Source organism: Lepidochelys kempii, chromosome 2 (assembly GCF_965140285.1).
Source record: "Lepidochelys kempii isolate rLepKem1 chromosome 2, rLepKem1.hap1, whole genome shotgun sequence".
Lineage (NCBI taxonomy): Eukaryota > Metazoa > Chordata > Testudines > Cheloniidae > Lepidochelys > Lepidochelys kempii.
The window spans coordinates 181118164-181139972 of record NC_136381.1 but is presented as its reverse complement, the minus strand read 5'-3'; the positions used below and the strand labels follow the sequence as shown (position 1 = coordinate 181139972).

General features: G+C 44.0%; 1 protein-coding gene across 1 annotated transcript in view; it reads right to left on the bottom strand.

The window, feature by feature from the left end:
- Window positions 1-1197: 1197 nt before the first annotated feature.
- Window positions 1198-21809, bottom strand: part of MATCAP2 (microtubule associated tyrosine carboxypeptidase 2) — a 51961-nt gene continuing 31349 nt past the window's right edge. Inside the window, exons 3-7 of the mRNA XM_073332893.1 lie at window positions 20817-20960; window positions 19605-19737; window positions 18196-18501; window positions 17480-17577; window positions 1198-4893 (exon numbers count right to left, since the gene is read on the bottom strand). Coding sequence (XP_073188994.1) covers window positions 4732-4893; window positions 17480-17577; window positions 18196-18501; window positions 19605-19737; window positions 20817-20960 — 843 coding nt within the window. The 3' untranslated portion in view covers window positions 1198-4731. The remainder of the gene's footprint in view (window positions 4894-17479; window positions 17578-18195; window positions 18502-19604; window positions 19738-20816; window positions 20961-21809) is intronic.

The following is a 21809-nucleotide window of genomic DNA, read 5'->3' as shown; positions in this document are numbered from 1 at the left end:
CCCCGATGTGGACCTTGGGCCAAAAGTTTGCCCACCCCTGCTCTAAGGTGTCCAGTGTGGTGTAAATGCTCCTTAGAGGGAGGCTAGAGTCTTCCCCCTTATGCCTTTCCTCCTTCATGTCACTCTGGACCTTGTTCTCCTCTCATATACATACCCCAGCTTCACACTGACTTCATTTGAGTTACTCCTGATTTACACAATTTTATGTGAGTGGAGGATCAGGCTCTTTGTTTTTATTTTTAAACTTGCTGGCTGTCCCCCTGTACCACTCAGCTCCATGATTGCTATCCCCTCTCACAAGCTAAACAGGATTGGGCCAGCTCAGTACTTGGATTGGAGACCTCCCCAAGCAAACCCGACGTGTTCCAGAAAGTGGTGGCGGTGTTGATTCAATAGGGGACACACTACTCTTAAGAGTTCCTACTGAACCAAGACCCCAGGCAGCTAAAAGCTATTTCCTGTATAAGGCATCTTCCATACAAGCTGTTTGCATACCCAGAGCTGTTTCTGTTATTGACAAAGGGGGTGGGAGGGACTGCAGTGCTGCCTGCAAAAAATAATTAGTATAAATTTAGGGCTGGTCAAAAATTTTCCATCAGAACAGTTTTTTCAAGGGAAAACTGGGTTGTCAAGTAAATGAAATTTTTGGTGAAAAGTGTCTGCGATGGGCTTTTTGTCTATATATTTAGAATTTTGACATTGTAGTGCCTCATGGGTGTTGTAGTTTGCCCCTCCAGAGCAACATTGGTCCTTCAGTGTGGAGAAGTTTGCATTGCTGCTGCCCATGCTGTATCTGTTGTGTGAATTAAGAATGATCGTTTATAAAGCTGCCTAACTGATGACTTGCACCAACACAACTCAAATGCTGTAAAAGAGATCTAAGATATGTTCTTGTCGTACGTCTGCCACTGCAGTGGGTCTAATGAATTTCAGATTGGTACTGAGAGCAAATGGGAAATATTCCATCAGCTATGTTCTATCACCCTGAATTAGAGTTGGTAACGTATACACGGCTATTTCATGAGAGTACAGTACGGAGGAGAGAGAGGGGGAGGAGAAACCTCAACTACAACTCCCGAGAGACAGAGTGGCAGCATTTGGCAACTGAAGTTTTGGAGAAAAACTCTTGGGTTTCAATTTTTGCTAAAAAGTCAGAATTTTCCATGGAAAATTTTGATAACTTTTTTTATTAGTCATTTTTGCCAAAATTGTTCACAGTTTAAAAAAAAAAATCTGACTTGCTCTAGAGCTAACAGGGCAGTGAGCCCCACAACTCTTTCACATCCTAACTTGTGTGTTTACATTTGAAACATTTTTTTTGCATCTAAAGGTCTTAAAAGTGATTTTAAGTTCAAGAGGTGTGACTTTTCTGATGAAGATCAGGCTCGGAGTGGTGGTGGTGAGGGGGGCGGGGGAGATGGAAGGGCGTGTGGGACACTTTAGTGATATTCTTCACTTTTCAACTTAAACAATTATTAAAGACCAGAAGTCTGTTTTCACATTAGAGACATTGTGAGACTTTCTGATCATGTGAGTTTCTATGCAGTATCATCCACATACTTTATTACAGAACTTCAATACTATGACAATAACAAGGTCCATCACAATAAAAATTTCAAAAAGTTTACAAAACTACCATTACAAATCTGAAACACTGTTACAAAAGAGGCAGGACAAGTTAGGTGCTGAAAAATAGAGGTTGACATTTGTTCCTGTTTCAGTACGATGTTATGCTGAGACATCCATGCTGACACTTCTAGAATCTAAGCTTGTGCTGGGGTACACCTATTCGCATAATGGAGAATGGTAGAAGTGGAATGGCAGCAACTTCTCTGGGGAAAATAAACCCCAGGTCTCTTAAAGAAGAAAAATAAGCCCCTGGAGTTCACATCTGCAAACCCACAGAGGGGTGATGGAGTATCAACAGGCAGTTGAGAAGGGGCTGTAACCATCATATTGTGTAGTAAGGCAACACATAAATGTAATGTTTTCAGGGACACCATTATTGTAAATATAAAGCGCAAGACTATTCTCATGACTACGATTGGGTTGCTTACGCATGTTTGTATTGACTACAGAAGTGATTGGAGAAATGCAGGGGTATTTCAGTTAAGAAAAGTTCACCTCTAACGTACGGCCCTTTCGCAAAGAACGGGACATATGGAACTCTTCTTCAACACAGTGGGCCAAATTAATCTCTGGTGTAATTCCACAGACCTCAATCCAATTACCCCCAAGGATGGATTTTTACCTGGAATTTTCACATTCAACCTTTGACATGTGAAAAGTCTGATCTGCACTTCTGCTGCTCACAGCAAAATAGCTGAGCTGACACATTCTGAATGTCTAGGTGCATTACCGGACACTGACGTGCAAATATTTCCACCAGCTTGATGCAATTGTACAGCACCTCCCCAGGTCGCCTGAAGGGCTTTGAAACAAAGCTAGGCAGGCAAGGCTAAGACTGATATTTTGGGGGCAGAAGGGAAGATTCACCCACTAGAATTCAGAGATTAAGAGTCTGAAGCTGTTAAACAATACAAAATTAAGGCTATTCTGAGGTTCTTGGTCCATGTTTTATAAAACACTCAGATCAGCACATTTGCTCATTGAATTCCTGGAGCAGCTCAAATGTTTTTCTTTTCTTTTTTTTTCAAGCAGGCAGCCACCACAGCACACACACGTAATAGTACCTTAAAGGCAGCTGGTTTTATGGGTTATTCAAAAACTTCAAAAGCTCTAGGCTAGGTGAGATCCCCACTGGTCACAAAATGTGGTGTTTAAACTTTAAATCTGGAATGGACACCATTGTACTTGGTGTAAAGTCGGAGGCTTTGGGAGTTATTCCATTCCTTAATCAAAAGCCACTAAGTTCCACACAACTGGATGCCAGGGGCTGGATTGTCATTCAGCCGGATGCAGCCATGCTGGGGAGTAAGACCTCCCTACCCCCATGGTGTGTCTGCATTAATGTTCCACATATCGCAGGCAGCTCCTGCTGTACAGGAGGAGGGGAGGATTGTGGCCAGTATTCCCGCTGCAAAGCAGGCCACTTTGGCTCCAGTTCTCTTCCCCCACCTGCCGACCCACTGACCAGCAGAGCTGAGCCAACGTGGGGGTGGGAAAGCAAGCTGAACCCTTTTCACGGTGGCGGTACGCTGCTCCTGTCCCCACTCCCCACAGGCGCAAGGGAAGGAATTGTGAGTCTGGGACTCTTCCAGAGGCACAAGGGACTAACGGCTGCATTTAGCCTTGGTAAAACGATCTGAATTAAACGTAAGCCCAATACTTTAGGTGCAAAGCTCAGTTCAGCATGTGCTGTGGTGCCATTATTCGCGCTTTTCTAATACCCCAGACTCAGAAACTGTGGTCTCTGTAGGGAACAACCCTCTTGCCTTGCCTAAGTTAGCCGTTTGAATAGACGACCCTACACTGAGGTGTTTTCGCTATGTGTTTTGTATGGCACCCACATTTAAAACAGAGCTCAGGATGCTTCAGGTGTGCCAGAGCTCTTCAGTCGCTTTGCATAGTGGACTAGGGCACTTGTGAATTTTGTCATCCCCCCCGCCCCCCGCATTAAAGTTCCCAATCCGGCAGTGAGCTCCATGAGGGCTGAGCTCCTTGCAGCATTAGGGCCGAAACCACTCCAAGTAACCTAAACACACGCAGGGTTCAGGTGCTAGAGCGAAGGGGTGCTTTTGCTTTTTGAAATGAAATATGGCTCCATATCTGGATTCATTACGTACATTAGTCAGAAAACTCAGTTCAGCCCAGTCCTTCTTCCGAACCACTAGCACATTCGATTTGCTAAACATGCTAACTGGGTCCTTAAGGGCAAAAAAAGGCCCTTTCCTGCAACTCCTCCTCTTGAAACCTGTATTGTACAAGCCAGAGGAGGACAGTCACTTCAGGGAAAGGCATATATACAATGCTGCAACAGCACATCCCCTCTTGGGATTAAGAGGGCAACTTTCTAGCCTGTTTACACCCATTTAAACAGCAACCTCAGCTGCTGCTATTTGACACATGAAGTGTGGAAATCACATCTTTCTAACATATCCAAACTACAGCACTGTTGTGCAAGGGAGAGTGTCTGTGCATTGTGACCTTACAATGAGGGAAGCAGTATACAATGCGGTAGAGTTAAGAAGATGGTGGCATAGTCTACAGCAGTTCCGCAATTTTGCTGCTGTGGGGGTTTGTTGTGAAGGCCGTGACCAGAAATGAGGCCAATGCGAGTGAGCCAAGGGGAAAAATTACAAAACACAGACTTTAGAAAGAATAAAAAGCAGTATATCCTAAAAGCAAGACATTTCGAACGATCCTCCTCAGTGTACAGAACATTTAAGGGACAATGGGACTGACCAGTTACAAGGGAAGTCCTAAATGATGTTCACTCCATAATTTAATTTGGAAGAGGCACCAAACCTTTTTAAAAAAAAAAACCAAAAACACCCACCAATATATATTATGGGAGTGAGGAAAGAATCTCAAAGAACTCTTCTTTTTTTTCTCTTTTTTCCTTCAAATAAACATTTCTGAATTGACAGTCTGAGGTTTGTATTTTTTTCTTTTTTTAAAAAAAAAATTAACAAATCTGAATAGTCAAGATTTTTGCCAGATAACAAAACAAAAGTTGATTCATTCTAGTTTTGCAAGCTGTGGTGAAGTCTAGTTCTGTATAACCGGCTGCATACAGAACAGATTTCAGGTAAAAGAGACTGACTGACTTTACACTATGAGATCCTTGAGCTCTTGGTCAGTCAGCTCATTCACCTCCATGATCTTTTCCAAGTGTTCCATGTATCTGACATGGTCTTGCAAGAAGTGTGGTACTCTCACGTTCTCTATCACCGCAAATTCCTTCAAGTGATCCACATCCTCGTAAGAGACCTAGAGGAGAGGACAGGGGGTTAAGTCAAAGCTGTACCCATTTTGCAAACTGACATGTCTAAAACACCCAATTTAATTCCCCTCCCATAGGTGACAAAAGGATTCCAGGGCACAGGTGTTTTAAAGCAGCTTGTCAGAATCCTTCTCTCAAAGGGATGGTAGGGTCTGGCTTTACGCATGGTCCAGTAAAGTGTGCATTAGAACATGAGCCCAGGGAATTACTAAATCCTTTCAAAGGAGGCCTGGTTCTGCTTCCACTGAAGTCAATGAACAGACTCTCAGGGCATGTCTACGTTACAAAATTAAGTCGACTTAAGTTAGGTCGACCTACAGCCACCACAGTAATTAAATCAACCATTTGTGTCCACATTATGCTCCTTCTGTCAGTGGTGTGTGTCCTCACCACAAACGCTTGCACCGACGTAAGTGGGGCAGTTCGGGGCACTGACAGCCAAAGCCCCCTACTGCCCCAAGGCAAACAGCTGTCAAAGGCAGCAGCAGACAATGTAAGTAACGCAGTGTCTGCATGGACACTGCATCAACTTAACTATATCGACCTAAGTGCTACGCCTCTAGCAGAGGTGGAGTTGTTAGGTTGGCGTAGTGGGGAAGTTAAATCAGCAGGAGGAACACTGTAGTGTAGATGCTTACACAGTCTACTTGGTCTGTAGTGTAGACCAGGTCTTAGTGACGTCAATGGGAGCAGGATTGGTGGCTGTTAAGGATGAATGAACTGGTCCGGAAAAACTGATTTCCTTCCCATCCACAAGGATGGCCTTTCTTCTTCTTTTTTGACATTCCTGTTGTACGTGCCAGCAGACAACCAGTTCCTTACACTGGGGCAGATTTCTCCTTGCAAACCTTACGTGCTCTGGAGCTTTCCTGACAGAGATGCACAATGCAATTGGGACAGGGGTGCTCTGACACAGAAGCCACCATGTGAGCAAGATGTGAAAGACAGAATGAGCTTGCGCACATGAAGGATCAGAGCTATTGCAGGCCTCTTAGGTGATGGGGAAGGGATGGAAAATCTGCTCTTACACATGTTCACATGCAAGGGGAGGGGCAAGCCCCATGGGAGATGTGAGGAGGGAAGGGGGGCTGTTGTGGCCAAGGTTTGGGAAACTAGAAAGGGATATGAAAAGGCTCTGTGGATGTATGCAGACTGCAGGGATGGCAGGAATCATAGAGTCATAGAAACATAGAATATCAGGGTTGGAAGGGACCTCAGGAGGTCATCTAGTCCAACCCCCTGCTCAAAGCAGGACCAATCCCCAATTAAATCATCCCAGCCAGGGCTTTGTCAAGCCTGACCTTAAAAACTTCTGAGGAAGGAGATTCCACCACCTCCCTAGGTAACGCATTCCAGTGTTTCACCACCCTCCTAATGAAAAAGTTTTTCCTAATATCCAACCTAAACCTCCCCCACTGCAACTTGAGACCATTACTCCTTGTCCTCTCCTCTTCTACCACTGAGAATAATCTAGAACCATCCTCTCTGGAACCATCTCTCAGGTAGTTGAAAGCAGCCATCAAATCCCCCCTCCTTCTTCTCTTCTGCAGACTAAACAATCCCAGTTCCCTCAGCCTCTCCTCATAAGTCATGTGTTCCAGACCCCTAATCATTTTTGTTGCCCTTCGCTGGACTCTCTCCAATTTATCCACATCCTTCTTGTAGTGCGGGGCCCAAAACTGGACACAGTACTCCAGATGAGGCCTCACCAATGTCGAATAGAGGGGGACGATCACGTCCCTCGATCTGCTCGCTATGCCCCTACTTATACATCCCAAAATGCCATTGGCCTTCTTGGCAACAAGGGCACACTGCTGACTCATATCCAGCTTCTTGTCCACTGTCACCCCTAGGTCCTTTTCGGCAGAACTGCTGCCTAGCCATTCGGTCCCTAGTCTGTAGCTGTGCATTGGGTTCTTCCGTCCTAAGTGCAGGACCCTGCACTTATCCTTATTGAACCTCATCAGATTTCTTTTGGCACAATCCTCCAATTTGTCTAGGTCCCTCTGCATCCTATCCCTGCCCTCCAGCATATCTACCACTCCTCCCAGTTTAGTATCATCCGCAAATTTGCTGAGAGTGCAATCCACACCATCCTCCAGATCATTTATGAAGATATTGAACAAAACCGGCCCCAGGACCGACCCCTGGGGCACTCCACTTGACACCGGCTGCCAACTAGACATGGAGCCATTGATCACTACCTGTTGAGCCCGACAATCTAGCCAACTTTCTACCCACCTTATAGTGCATTCATCCAGCCCATACTTCTTTAACTTGCTGACAAGAATACTCTGGGAGACCGTGTCAAAAGCTTTGCTAAAGTCAAGAAACAATACATCCACTACTTTCCCTTCATCCACAGAACCAGTAATCTCATCATAGAAGGCGATTAGATTAGTCAGGCATGACCTTCCCTTGGTGAATCCATGCTGACTGTTCCTGATCACTTTCCTCTCATGTAAGTGCTTCAGGATTGATTCTTTGAGGACCTGCTCCATGATTTTTCCAGGGACTGAGGTGAGGCTGACTGGCCTGTAGTTCCCAGGAGTCCTCGTATGGTTCATAAAAGTTTTGGGGAAGCAGCCAAACTCTCAGTGCTAACATGACCCAAGCTTCCAAAGCTTTAGTTTCATCCCCAATAATTCATTTGTGCTTGTGCAAAGTGAAATAAAAATGTGTCATTCTAGTCGGAGGGCTGCCACCTCTGAGTTACAAAATATCTGGGACATACAGGATGATTTGGGGCCCATAAAACTGGACAGCTGGCAGTGTGTACTTAGCTGTCTTAGGAAATCAGTATCTCCAAAAAGGAATGATACTGGGAAAACTTGCATAGGTGGCAACCCAATTAGTAAGTAATTTGTTACAAATTATGATTGCAGTATTGGCAATCTAAGCATTCCAAAATGATGAGTAAGGTCTCAACGATCATGAGATTGTTACAAAAATAATAAATTATGGGTTTATTTTCTTAGCCTTTTGAGCCTTCAGAGTGCAGGTGGATGATTTTCAAGCATTTCTCCGCTACCATACAGACTATATAGTTACTTTTTAAATGACAGCTGAGATTCTCACATCATTACTACACTCCAGGAGCTGGGGCTTTAAGAAAAACTCCAAATATCCCAAGACTCCTGATAAAATTATGAGAGTTGGCAGCACTGTGATTGAATCGTGCAGGGAGGAAGAGTGGAGGAGTGCTGGCTTGGGTGTTAGCTACAAGAGCCATTCCCCCAGCAATGTCCAGCGTGATTGGACTTGCACTGTTGTGCCACAGGCAGGCTGAGGCATGGATGTTTCTACTAACTGGCACGCCACATTTCACTGAGGCTGTGTTGTGCCAGATCCTCTTCCCTAGAAGTCTCTTAAGTACAAGGTTGTAATCCTGCTCTGCTCCTGCATGGGGATGGGGAATGTTCTCATGAGCATTTTTGCAAGCTCTTACCCTACACAACTACCTGCTTCTCTTTGCTAATCGATAGGGCCCTACCAAATTCATGGTCCATTTTGATCAATTTCATGGTCATAGGATTTTAAAAATCATAAATTTCATGATTTCAGCTATTTAAATCTGAAATTTCACGGTGCTGTAATTGTAGGGGTCCTGACCCAAAAAAAGTTTTGGGGGGATCACAAGGTTATTGTGGAGGGCGGGGGGGACTGCAGTACTGCTACCCTTGCTTTTACACTGCTGCTGGCCGTGACGCTGCCTTCAGAGCTGGGCAGTTGGAGAGTGGCGGCTGCTTGCCGGGAGCCCAGCTCTAAAGGCAGAGCCACGGCCAGCAGCAGCCGCCACTTTCTGGCCGCCCAGCTCTGAGGCAGCAGCGCAGAAGTAAGGGTGGCAATACCATAACCTGCCAGCCTTACTTCTGCGCGGCTGCTGGTGGGGTGCTTCCTTCAGAGCTGGGCGCTTGGCCAACAGCTGCCGCTTTCCAGCCACCCAGCTCTGAAGGCAGCGGAGAAGTAAGGGTAGCAATACCGTGACCCCCATAAAATAATCTTGCGACCTCCCAACTCCCCCCGCCCGCTGCAACTCCCTTTTGGGTCAGGCCCCTCAATTTGAGAAAGGCTGGTCTCCCACATGAAATCTGTATAGTATAGGTTAAAAGTACACAAAAGACCAGATTCATGGTCTGTGACGTGTTTTTCATGGCTGTGAATTTGGTAGGGCCCTACTAGTCGAGCATGTGCAGTTACTAAGTTAAAAAAACAACAACTGTCTTTATAAAATTAAAACAACCTTAGAAATTAAAATGTTTCTGCAACAAGGGATTTCAGCTAGAGCTTTTTGTTCATTTTTAAATAAGGAACAAATACAGTACATACCATTTGTTTTTACAAAATGTGGTAGGTGGCCAGAGAGTTTTGTAATATTGCATAGGTTTCTCCCACCCCCACAATTCTCCCATATGCTATTGCAGGGCTGGAAAGACATGTAGCTTCTCTAGGATATAGCTTTAATCACAGTGTAACAGGCTGGCAGTGATATAGCAGATTGGGGAAAGAGTTAAAGAAAGTTCTGCTGACTCCCTGAGGCAGGTGGCTTGTCAATCCATCTATACATAATTGGGTGGGGTGGAAAGAGAGGATGTAGGGTTTAGACTGAGCAGTCTGGAGGAAGATTAGAAGCAGCCACGTCTGGGGAGCTGCTCTTATGTTATCGTGTCATTGTTACTTAACAACTCCACGCTCCAGGAAAGGGGTGAGATTGGACTTCATATCGTGTGCAGACTGTGTTCGTAGAGCATCTTGGGAAAGACACCTGCTTGTGCACAGATAAGTCTTCTGAGCTACAGTGGAAAAATAAATCCTGATAAAAGAGAACAAGCACAGGCTAATCCAAGTCAAATGGGAGACTTACTGTTTAAAAGGACCATAAAAAGGGAAGATCTACATTACAGCCTGACTAGTGCAAATATGGAAACATCTAAAAAGCCAAACACTAGCTCAAGTTAACTGGCTGTGTGCAGGGAAGCTATGTGGAAAGTTGCAGGAAATGGACTCTTTCCCCTAACTCTGGGGACACGGCCCTGAGCACTGCTGTGTACAAGGTAGGACGGCTGAGGTTAGATGCCTACAAGATGTCACAAGTTGACTGGCCCCTTTTAAGAGGAAGTGGTGTCCAGTGCACCTGTGATTCATCAGCTACCTCCCACATGAGTTTAAGTGAAGGCCTTGGGCCTGAGAGGGTTCCAGTCAGGAAAGAACCAGGTGAGAGGTGCCCGACAGCCTGAGGGTACAGCTACGCCCCAATAAAAAACCTGCAGCGCCAAGTCTCACAGCCTGGGTCAACTGGCTCAGGCTTGCAGAGCTTGGGCTGTGGGGCTAAAAACCACAGTGTAGACGTTCAGGCTCGGACAGGAGCCTGGGTTCTGAGATTCATCCCCCTTGTGGGGTTTCAGAGCCTGGGATCCAGCAATTTTTAGTCCCACTGCCTGAGCCCAGCAAGCCCAAGTGTGACCCAGCCCAGCAGCAGCCACGCTGCAGTTCTTTTACTGCTGTGTAGACATACCCTGAGAGAACCAGGCAAACAGTAAGTGAGAGCTGCCAGAGACCAGGCAACTGAGAGGTCCCTGAAGGAAGCTTTAGGTTGTTCCTGGGGGAAGGCTAAAGACAGGGGAGCAAGCAGGGTTTGCTGGCTGGTCTTCCCAAGCCAGAGGGCTGAGGGTCCATGGGGTATTAGGGATGTTCCCTAATTGAGGATGAACTCCCAGCACAGAATCAATGGGGGATCAAGAAAGAGCCTGGGTGTGGTGAAGATGCTGGCGTATGGTATGTGCTATGCTGATGGACCCAAGGATGTGGCATTTTATAGACTACACACACTGGCTGTGAGAAATGGACCATGCTTGGGACTTTGGTTGTGGATCTGAAACTATATTTTGGCAATATTCTGCTCCCCGCCCCCTGCAGGTATCAGTGAGTCAAGAAAGCTTGTGTGGAGTTACTGGGGACTCCGAAGGAGGGAGACTGAAGCAGGTGCACCTGTCATGCAGTGGCCTCCCGCTGGAGAGCGCTGAAGGCAGGGCCACTCTATGAGGCCGCCCTTTCAACACCCTGCCTTCAAATTTCAAGCCCCTCCCTCCACAGGACAAGGAAGTCTTTATTTTTGTTTCTTACAAAAGGTCAGATTCCTATCTGACCTGAATTTACCCAGGTGCTCAATAGCTGTGATCAAACTATGCCCCAATCAAGCTGCATTTCCCCCAGCCACTGCCATCACTAAAAATGGTATTTGGCAACATTTTAGGAGGGAAAGATATGACTCACTACATAGCTCTCTCTTAATGTACTTTCACCACTTTGTGCAAGCAAATCTATTGTACTGGGTAAAAAAAAGAGATTTTTGCTTTTGAGTTTATTTTGAGGCTGATTTTTCTGTCACGCTCGCCAGATTGCTTTCCAAAAATGTATATTTGTGACATTTTACATTCTGACTTTAAAAATTCTTGGATTTAATGCATTTAGGAATTATGTGCAATGTATGAGCTCTATTTCTGTTGTCTAGCTTAATTTGTACATGATTATCACATTCTGGGCTGTAAGGATTCTAAGATTTAATTCCTAGCAAACCATTGCAAATCTCTAAAATGGCTACTTCTCAATATTATTTCTCTCCGGGCTTCAGCCTCTTTCATCTGTTTCTCCCCTCTGGGCAGGCCAAGCGGCTTGCACAGCACATTAGTCTTACTCTATGCATTCCTACACACTGCTGTCTTCAAAATACCAAGTAAAATGAGAAGTAGCAAAAGAGAGGACTTTTCCTGGGATTGACAAGGCTTTCAGCACTGGGGAAGGGAAGAAGATATAGAAACTCCTCAATGAGCACCATACTAAACACATTCCCATGATAAATCAGGGATTGATTTTACAGACACATTAATTTAACTATCAATAAACTGTACAAAGTAGTTATTCCATTTTGGACCCATACAGAACTTGTATTCATGGTAGAAAAATGCCAGAGGAAAATGCATATCTTGTGATCTGTCATCTGCTCAGAATAATCCATACATTTGCTGCAATAAGCCATGAGAACATTTTCTGATTTGCAGTGAGAATTTCCCAAGTGAATGGCAATCTTCACTATGATTGGATCCTTTACTTTTTCAAGTTCTTTCAGCAAAGCTTAATATTCTTTTTGGAACATCAATATCCTCTTTTCTTTTTTTTTTAAGTTGGTCTCATCATAACACTTCTTTATCATTTGTCAAATTCCAGTGGGAGCTTTCTGTTCATATCTGATGGCAGAATTTGACTTTCTAAGAATAGCCACTGCTCTTACATGCCTCTGACTTAGTTTTCTTGCAAAAGATACATGTAACAAAATGTATTAAAATTATATTAAAAACCCACATTAAAAGAACACTAAAGTTGCAAATGCCAGAATGAAGGGTGTCTGTGTAACTGTACTTTGGCCCTCTTGTGTGCATACATTATGATACACTCTAATAATAATTGCATGCTCCCATGCTATGTTTTCCACAGGACCTCTGCCTCTTTCAGTGCACAGGATAGGGACAGTGCTTACTGATTCAAGATTTCTTTTAATCCTCCTCATCACTCAATGTGTAGTAGCCACAGACTACATTTATTGCACACCATTTAAACCCTGCACCAACACAAAATTATTAATTTCCTCAAGGGCTTTTTTATTACATTTAATCAGTGTTATATCTCAGTGTTTCACAAACAATAATGAATTTATCTTCACAAAATCCCTCTGACATAAGGTGGTGGTATTGCCATTTTACAGATGGAGAAAAGGCACAGAGATTAAAGCCAAATTTGTCAAATGTGTTGACAAATTTTTGGTGCCCAATTTGAGGAATCTAGTGCTTGATTTTTTTTTCCAGAGTACTTAGCATTTTTATAGCAGTTTATATGTTCAAAGCACAGCTTCCACTGACTTCATCTGCAGCTGGACGTGCTCAGTTCTTCTGCAAATCAGACCTTAGGATCTCTAGTTGGGCACCCAGAAAATGAGGAACACACAGTTAGTGATCGTGTGTGAAAAGTTTGGCTTAAAAGACTTGCATAGCATCATATATGAGTTCTATGGCAGAGACAAAGATAGAATCTAATTTTCCAGGGTAGCATTCAGCTGCCTTAACCATGAGACTCTCCTTTCTTTTCCTGCAACTCCCTGCCTCATTCATTACACACCTTCCAACAGCAAATGTGGGAGGGGTCCTCCAGGAATACTACAGCTTCACACATACACCAACTCCTTTCATTCCCTGAGCCTAACCCATCCTGTGCACTATATGAGGCTGGGTCCCATGAGAAAAATAGTATGTGATTATGTAATTGTATCCAAATGCATGCACACAAGGGGTTGCACAGGAAACCTTAATTCTGGCAGCTCCTAACTTTTTGAGCACTTGATTTTGAAACCTTATTGTTCTTTTAAAGTAGTTTTTATTCTATGTAATTTCCTAAAGTTTTAATAAAACAAAACTGCAAAATCAGAATTTAGATCATATAGAATTATGTGGGTCATTGGCATGGGACCTTTGGATCCACAGCTCAGATTTTCACCACTTTAATAGAGTACGTGGTAGCAGAAGTCGGCTATTATCCTCTATATGGACCAGCCACTAGACACATAGGACCCTAAATAATTTTGAGAATCTGGGCCTAACTTCCACTGAAATCAATGAAATGTGGGAGCCTGTGGTGGGGCAGTGCCCCACCCCCATGCCAGATTGGGCTTCAACAGGCCAGAGCAGCTGCGCAAGGCGGCAGCCAATCAGGGAGGGCCTGTTAGAGCCAATCAGGGCTAGGCTAGGTCCTATATAAAGGCTGCCAGGAAGGGAGCAGGCAGTCTCTCCCAGGTTTTCAGAGGGTGAAGTGCTGTTTCCTGTGTGAGGACACCCACACCTGAGGGATCTCCTACCTGGTATCTGCTGGGCTGTGGACCCTGAGAAAAAGGGCCTAGCTGGTGCAAAGGGGCTGAAGGGGAAATGGCCCAGGGAGAGAGACTGACAAAAGGAGAGAAGGAGGGTAGGCAGGAAGGCTGCTGCCAAAGGGTCCCTGGGTTGGGACCCAGAGTAGAGGGTGGGCCTATGTCCCGTCCCCCCCCACTTGCACTTCCACCTGGCCGTTAGGAGTGGCCATCATGGACTGCACCAGACCCTGCCAAAAGGGGTTAGACTTTGGGGTGTAGTTGGCTATGGTGGCTGAGGCAAAGAGAAGGACTGCTGATAACACCAAACCCCAGGAAGGGGGTGAGACCAGAGCAGTGGGCACTGCTGGAGAGCAGTGTCCTGAAGAGGATGCCGCAAGCTGGGAGCAATGTGGGTTGAGATGCTAATCTAGGGTGAGAGATGGATGGGACACCACTGGTGAGGGTGCTCTGCATGAACTGAGCTAATTCCCAGGAGGTGCTGCGGTGGTGAGTCCCAACCCTGTCACAGAACCTAAATATTTTTGAGGGTCTGGGCCACAGTTTGCAAGTGGGTTTCACACCTATTTGCTGACAGCAGAGGAATGCTGAACTTGGGACTCCTGGGTTCAGGTCTAGGTTCTGAAGGGGAGTGTGTTCAAAATGGTTCTAGATCTTTCAGCCCCCACCCCCCAATGCCCCATTCCTCCTATCCCCCTCTGCTTGTCTTCCCTCACCCTTTTCCATTCAAGCAGTCTACTTCCTCCCGCTTATTGGCACCCAGGCAACAAAGAAGAGTTGAACACTGAGTGCAAAGGGAAAATAGTAGCCCTGCTCTCAGTTCCAGTGCCTGATGCCACAGTGGCCCCTGGCAACCAGAAGGAGTGATTGCAGGAAAACATCCTGGTCAGCCCCAGCAATGCTATGACAGAGCATGCTCAGCTGAAGCCTTACCAATACCCACAATTTGATTATTTTAAAGACCCAGCTACTGGAGTCCACTTATTACCTGAAAAATCTCAGCTTTCATTAAAATAAAAATACGTTTCTAGCCCAAAGAAAACCACCAACCTTAAATAATCCAACACCAGAAGACAAAAGGAACAAAACTTATTATTTTAAACACCTCATCATTTTTAAGCCAATGTCCTGATTTTTGAGGGGCTTGACTTGTGGATTTTTTTTTTTAAACACTGAGGGTTAGTAGTACTGAAGTCACTCTGCAGGGATGGCACATGCTCAGTTCGCCTGGCACACAGGAACTCTGGGGATTGAAGTCCACAGAAAGAACCTTCAGAAAATAATGCTGCTAGCCTCTAAAATACATCTGTTGAGTATGTGTGAACTGTGATTTTTTTTTCTAGAGGCTTATAACTTAACAGGGAAATCACAAAGACATCAAAAAGCACATCCTCGATACCAGAGTGACTTCCTGTCAAATTTCACATCTCTGCTCCAAACCATGGAAGCACGGCAGCTGTAAGAATTTTTTAATATGGGCAAAACAACATATTTTCCCCTAACCAACAGCTGACCTGTTTTGATGGAAACTTTCCCAAAAAAGTCAGCCTATGGTAGACCCTCACTGTGGACAATTTTAGCCCAAATGGTAAGGTCCAGCAGTTAGAAACAACTGAAAATAGATTCTTATCATGGAAAATGTTAGACAACCTTGACTATAGATATTGCTACCACGGACACCTATAAATAGTCCATTTGTCACATGTCTATCCAACGTGACACATTATTTATATAGCTTAATATAATATGGATCAAATGTAACTCCAGTGGATTTGGCCCATTGTGTATTTCTAAATGGTTTGCAAACAAGAAAGCCAAACCACTTGGCAACATCTATATGTCAATGACTTCTGTTATAGTTTCCTTGTTGGTTGTATACTACTAACCACATCTGCTTTCTCTCCATATAAAGTACTTCCCTATAATTTTCTCTAGAGGGCAGGAAGCAATTTATGACCTGAGTCAAATATTCCTGACCATGCTTCTGAAATGGAGCAAAGGCCTTGGATAGACCAAGGTCATTCACTGCCTCTCCTAGACATCAGTCCCTGACGTTTCCAGCCCCTTCAAATATGAGGAATTCGTTCTAGCCTTCCTGAAGCTATGTAGAGAAAGAGGTAACATCAAATTAAGTTTTCAAGTGCACAGCAAGAAGCCTGCCAGCGGTTATCACTGAAGCTGTGGTGAAACCACTACATGGAAATATTACCAATGTGCCCCACTACTGCAGGGTCCAGATAATGGACCACATGGCTAGCAGCAGCTAAGAGAGGGGAACCTTGCTTGCACAGGACTCTGCTTAAAGTGGAACTCAGTAGATTTTGTGGGAAAGTCTGTTTTAGTGGTTTCTGCAAAACTTGTACATTGAGGCAATTTCTACAATTTCATGTAATTCCTCCCCCTGCCCGCCCCCAGCTGACACCCAAAGGGCCAAAACATTGGTCTGTACGTTTACAGTGCATCTGGGAGCAAGCCTCCCAGACCAGTTAGACAGATTCATGCTAACACGCTGAACATAGCAGTGTGGATGTTGCTGCATGGCCAGACACCTGGGCTCGCCACCTGAGCTCGGGCCAGGTGGGTCCTGAATGTGGCTGGGGCTCTAGGTGCTAATATAATACAAGCAATAATAGCACCCATTTATAGATGAGCATACTGAGACACAGAAGAAATGAGCCTTCTAGCCCAGGTAGACTGATCTAAGCTAGCTATACGTGAGCTAATGAACTAAAAATAGCGGTGTGGCACCAGCAGATGCTCAGTATAGCCCCTACCCCTCCGCCCCCCAGCTCAGACCCAGGCAGTTGGGTGGGCTTAAGAGCCCAAGTTTCCCCTGGTGCTGCAACATCACACTGCTCTTTTCAGCACGGTAGCTTGAACCCCGCTAGTGCAAGTCTGTCTAGCCAGGATGGGGGGCTCGCTCCCAGCTGGAGTGTAGACTTACCCAGAGATGTTAAGTGACTTGCCAAGTTGGGAGCAGAGCCCAGGATTCCTGACCCTGTGTCCTTCTTCAGCTACTAGATCACACTTCCTACTCTCATCTGAAAGTCAAATCCCACATTGGGGTTATGAACTGGTGGCTACTTCCCTGTATGTGCAGTTAACGCTGCAACTGGGCTAAAGGAAACTTTTGTCTGCAAATACATTACCTGCCATTGTTACAAACACCTAAGATAAAAATGATTTCGAGAGAGAGAGACATTATTTCTTTTTTATTTCATTTGTGTACTTTGTAGATTTGACAGCACTTTGTGTAAGTCTGCCCATTGCTCCTGTTGTTGCAGTGCAAAAGGCCCATGCAAACAGGGAGGAGAAAAACATTTTTAAAAAACAGAGAAATGTGACTGTAAAACCACAATCTGTCAGGTATAGGGTGGTAGGAACTGACAGGAAGGTATAGGTCCTGAAAGTACTTCTGACTTACTATTTGAAATTGACTATATTTCAAGTTGGTGGTGTCTCTTTACTATAATGTACAGTGATGTCTGATTTTACAGACAGTGGAGATTGAAGATCAAGGTGATGCAAAGGGCACAGCACATTTTAAGACAACACCTACAGGAAGTGATCCTGTCAGGTTCATGCAATTTAACAACTATTTAGGAAAGTGCTTATTAAAATGATACTACTATTGCTTCTGTTCGGAGATTGATTCCACTCACCTTTCCAAGAGCCATCAGCAAGTGGAAATCGATAGACTCCCTGTATCTTAGGATTTGGAGGATGCCATCCAAGTATACCTGATCCTTACTGAAGCAGCCTAAAGGAATCAGAGTCATGGTATTGTTTTCACGCTTTTTCAAAGCAATGCATTTGCCAAAAGTAATTGTACACAAAATTACTTTACTTCCTGCCATAGGTATTTTTGTCCCAGGACTTGCAAAATTTACCTGACGCTCATTGGCTAAAGGATTAAGCCTACTTGAAAGACACTAAGCAAAGGCACCGACCGTTAGGCAGACTGGCTTACTGGGAATCTCAGTGAAAGGCAGGGAGCTGAGCAGCTTTAAAACCCCGGGTCACATAAATTTGCAGCACTATCATAACAAGCTCTGCCCAGGACATAAAAAACAAGGGAGGGCAAACTGTGAACCTAAAGGTCTTGACAGTGTCTCCTTTAACATCCATTAAAAATTCCTTTACCAAATCACTTTGAAAGTAGTAGGGAAAAAATACTGGTTTTCATCTCAATCATTGTTTTAAATGAAGGATCCTTGCCACTTTATAGAATCCATTTTAGAAAACAAAGAGTTTAACTTTTCCACAATCCTTTGCACAAATCCTATCACCTGCCAACAGAGCTGTAGAGGCCCCTTATTTTGAGCAAAGCTTTTGGAGAATGAAGATGGAATGTGCTCAAGCTACATAGGAAACCAACCTGGCTGGGAAGTATCAGTCCACCCTCTCTTGGCTCGTACACAGTAATCCCACCTAGTGTTGGGGTCCTTGACAAATCTCCCCACATCCTGGAACAGTTGACTGAAGGACATTTGGCTAGCTTGATAGACAGTGTAGTAGAGAAGGGCAGCCCTCCATAGAAAGGGGTCTTTTCGGAACAGGACACTGTGAATACTCGCCAGGCCTTCCTCAGTAGGGTTGATTGGCTTTAACCCAAGCTTTTTACGTCCATTCCAATTGCACCAAGGCTGGCTGTTGTTGTTAATACCTCGAAAATAATGAGTTCCTAAAAGGAAAGAAGCAGAGAGCTTAGAACAGTAACAACCAGTGTCTCAAATAATAGTAGAATTAGCTACCACAGGAGCTAACTAAGTTTAGGATCCAACTTCAGGATTCTTACCTATTGGGACAATGGGGGACTGGGAAAGGAGGTAACTTTGGCCTTGATAACCGTGGAGAATGTAATCAATGGTAATTAAACGAGTGGAATCACAATCATCTAAGTGCCAACAGTGTAGGGTGTCCACCGGGTGATTCCAGCAGAGATTTTCAAAAGGACCTATGGGATTTAGAAGCACAAATCCCATTGAACATTGGTGGAACTTTATGCTCCTAAATCCCTACAGGGAGATTTTTCAGAAGTGTCTAACCCACTCACATTTCTCTAGTGTAGACAAGGCCTTGCTGTGGATGGGAAGTGGGGAGAACAGAGGAGGGAAGATTCAACATGCACTAGTATTTCTTTCTCCTTGAGGCTGATCATAGAGCATTACTGCAGTTGTAGAGGAGGCTGTTGCCCTGGAATAAGAGGGTAGTTATACCAGTGGTGCAGGGCATTCACAGGCATAAAACCTAAAAGAGTAACTTGATCAAAGCCATTGGATTTCATCTGGGTTTGGTCTACTAGGGTTTGGCAGGTTCACCCAAAACCTAGAAAAAGTTTGCGAAAAACTTTCTATTATCCTGAGCTAAATGTTTGTAACTATTCTATGTTATAGAGGTTTTTATACCATGGTCATCACTGTAGTGTCTGAGTGCCTTCCAGCAGTGCATTAAGCAATATGACTACTACACATACGTTGTGTTGTTTGTTCTCTCATCCTCTCTCCAGATAACTCAAAAAGGGGGATTTGCACAGATTTGGGGTTCACTGGCAACATTTCTCACATCTACATCTCTCAAGGTACTAGTTGGGTGTTTTAGTTCTACTGTATACTACAATTATAAATAGTCCTTTCTTATGCTTTACCACATCTACGGTAACAGGAGCCAGAACTCCTTTTGGGTTTGTACAACGCCTAGCACATTGTCCGCGTTACTGAAAACAAATAATAAATAGGAATGCACATATTCACTCCGGCATGAAGAATTCAAAACATGTGTCCATACCTATTTCATGCCTCAGCATCCCTTCTAGCCAGTGCTCACGTGCAGTGGAAACATTGATAGTCAGAGTTGGGCGGCCATTCACCACTGTCATTGAGGCACGAGAAAGCAGGTCCTCAGTGAGATGAACTACAATCTAAGGAGAAAGGAAAGCTTGAGGCATAAAAAAGTTCTTTTCCTTTCCTGCTTTTTGCCGCTTCTATTCTCCCTCTCGCTCCCCCAGCGCTCTGTCTGGACTCGGTCATATGCTGCTCAATGCTCTTCCCAACAAGAGGCAAATTACCCCTGTGTTAAGGTTTTGTGTCTCTAGAAAGGTTCTGTTCCCCTGTGCCTGTGTGAAGCCTCACTGACTTCAGTGGGACTTTGCATGAATATAAGGGTTCAGACATGCAAATTAGATGGCAGAATTGGAACCTAACTGTCCTAGAGGGGAAACAGTGAAACTGACTGAACAAAAAGTGCGGTCAAATGCACGAAGTTAACAGACTAAGAAAAGAGAAAATAAATTGTCTTTTAAGTCATTTATTGGAAATTTGTATATTACTAGTAGCAATAGAAAGTAAATTTTAAAAAAACAAGCTTGACAAACAGGTACTTGTTTGTCTGAGTTTTTTTTTTTTAAATTATAATTATATATATCAATGAGGTCTATCCGGTAAAATTCAAAATCCAGCACAGCTCTCCTGTTTAAACCTAATTCAGCATAAATGTATAAAACAGGAATAAGAAATATAGGAAGCAGCAAAAAAAAGCTTTGCAATATAAGATGACTGCAAATTAGAGGAGTTTGTGCTGTGATACGGCATTAGAAAAACTCAGCGCAGGTTAGGGCAGACATACACAGTAGTGACTAAATGGGGATGTGCTACGCTACAACTAACTGAAAGGCTAAGGGAGGAGAGTTGTTATGTCAGGTTCACCTCCAAGTAATAGACTGAAATTAAGAATGGGAACACATAATTCAAATAGCAGGAAAGCTTCCTGATGTGCTCTATTCCACAGTGTAATAATCTCCCAAGAGAAGTAGTTGGAAGCCACATTGTTTAGATCATTTAAAACTAGAATGGACAAACCCATTAGAAAATATACTGTAAGGAGCAAGTCTATATTGACAAGGGATGCACTACTAGATAACCTTATAGGTCTTTTCGATCTCTAATTTCTGATTCTGTGATTAAAGGGGAAGCTTTTTCATTGATCCTGTGTGCATCCTACCTCACCAACGCAGCCTTCTTTCACCATGTACTTCCTGACATGATTCCAAATGCGACTTTTTGGTAGCAGGCTGCCTCCAGTAGCCTGCTCAAACTTTTCATAGCTTCCATATTTCTGCAATGTCCTTTCCATAATATTGACAGACTGTAAAAGACAAAAGCATAGCAGACATAAGTGCAATAAGATTCCAGATGCAGACTAGCAATTGTATTACCTCTGTAGCTACGGGACAAATGGTTGTTTGTTCCCTTTCACTCTTACGGGATGCATTACTGAACTCCTGTAGTTACATATAAGCTATTACCCTCAGTAATCAACTTCTGACATCCTCAGAGTCACGTATGAATGCAAATACATTAAGAAAAAGTTGCAGGAACCTGGTTTACTCGTCTTAGACCACCATGCCCCACACACCTACTATTAGCTCAGTAAATGGCAACCAATTCCCTCTACGACTTTGGGAAAAGTCATTTAAATCCAAATACTCAATGGGAGTTAGGCACCTAAATACCTTTGAGGTCTGGGCCTCTTTGTCTCAATGTCCCCATCTGTAAACCAGAGATGAAAATACATCCTTCCCTACTCACAGGGATGTTCTGAGGGTTAAGGAGTTAGTACTTCTCTCATTCAATATACAAATGAGAAGCATTATTACAATCTCTCTGTTTATTTTTTGGTATTTTTTAACTTAGAAGTGCTGAATCATGACAGAGCATTCCTGATGATGACTGATATTTTAACCCCTCTGTACAATGGATGCATGTGTTTGGAGAGATGAAATGTGAAGGACTGGGAAATCTGTTCACAGTTTTCCCATTTAAATATAGAACTATTTTTTCTTATAAGCACAAGAAAGGAGGCAAAAACACTTGGCACACAAACTGATATTAAGTGTATTTATCTGGAAATGCTTACACTTTGTTGCTGAAAACAGAACTGAATATATCTAGCACAGCACAGTGTTCAGCCCTGTATGATGGGAACTGAGGTTAC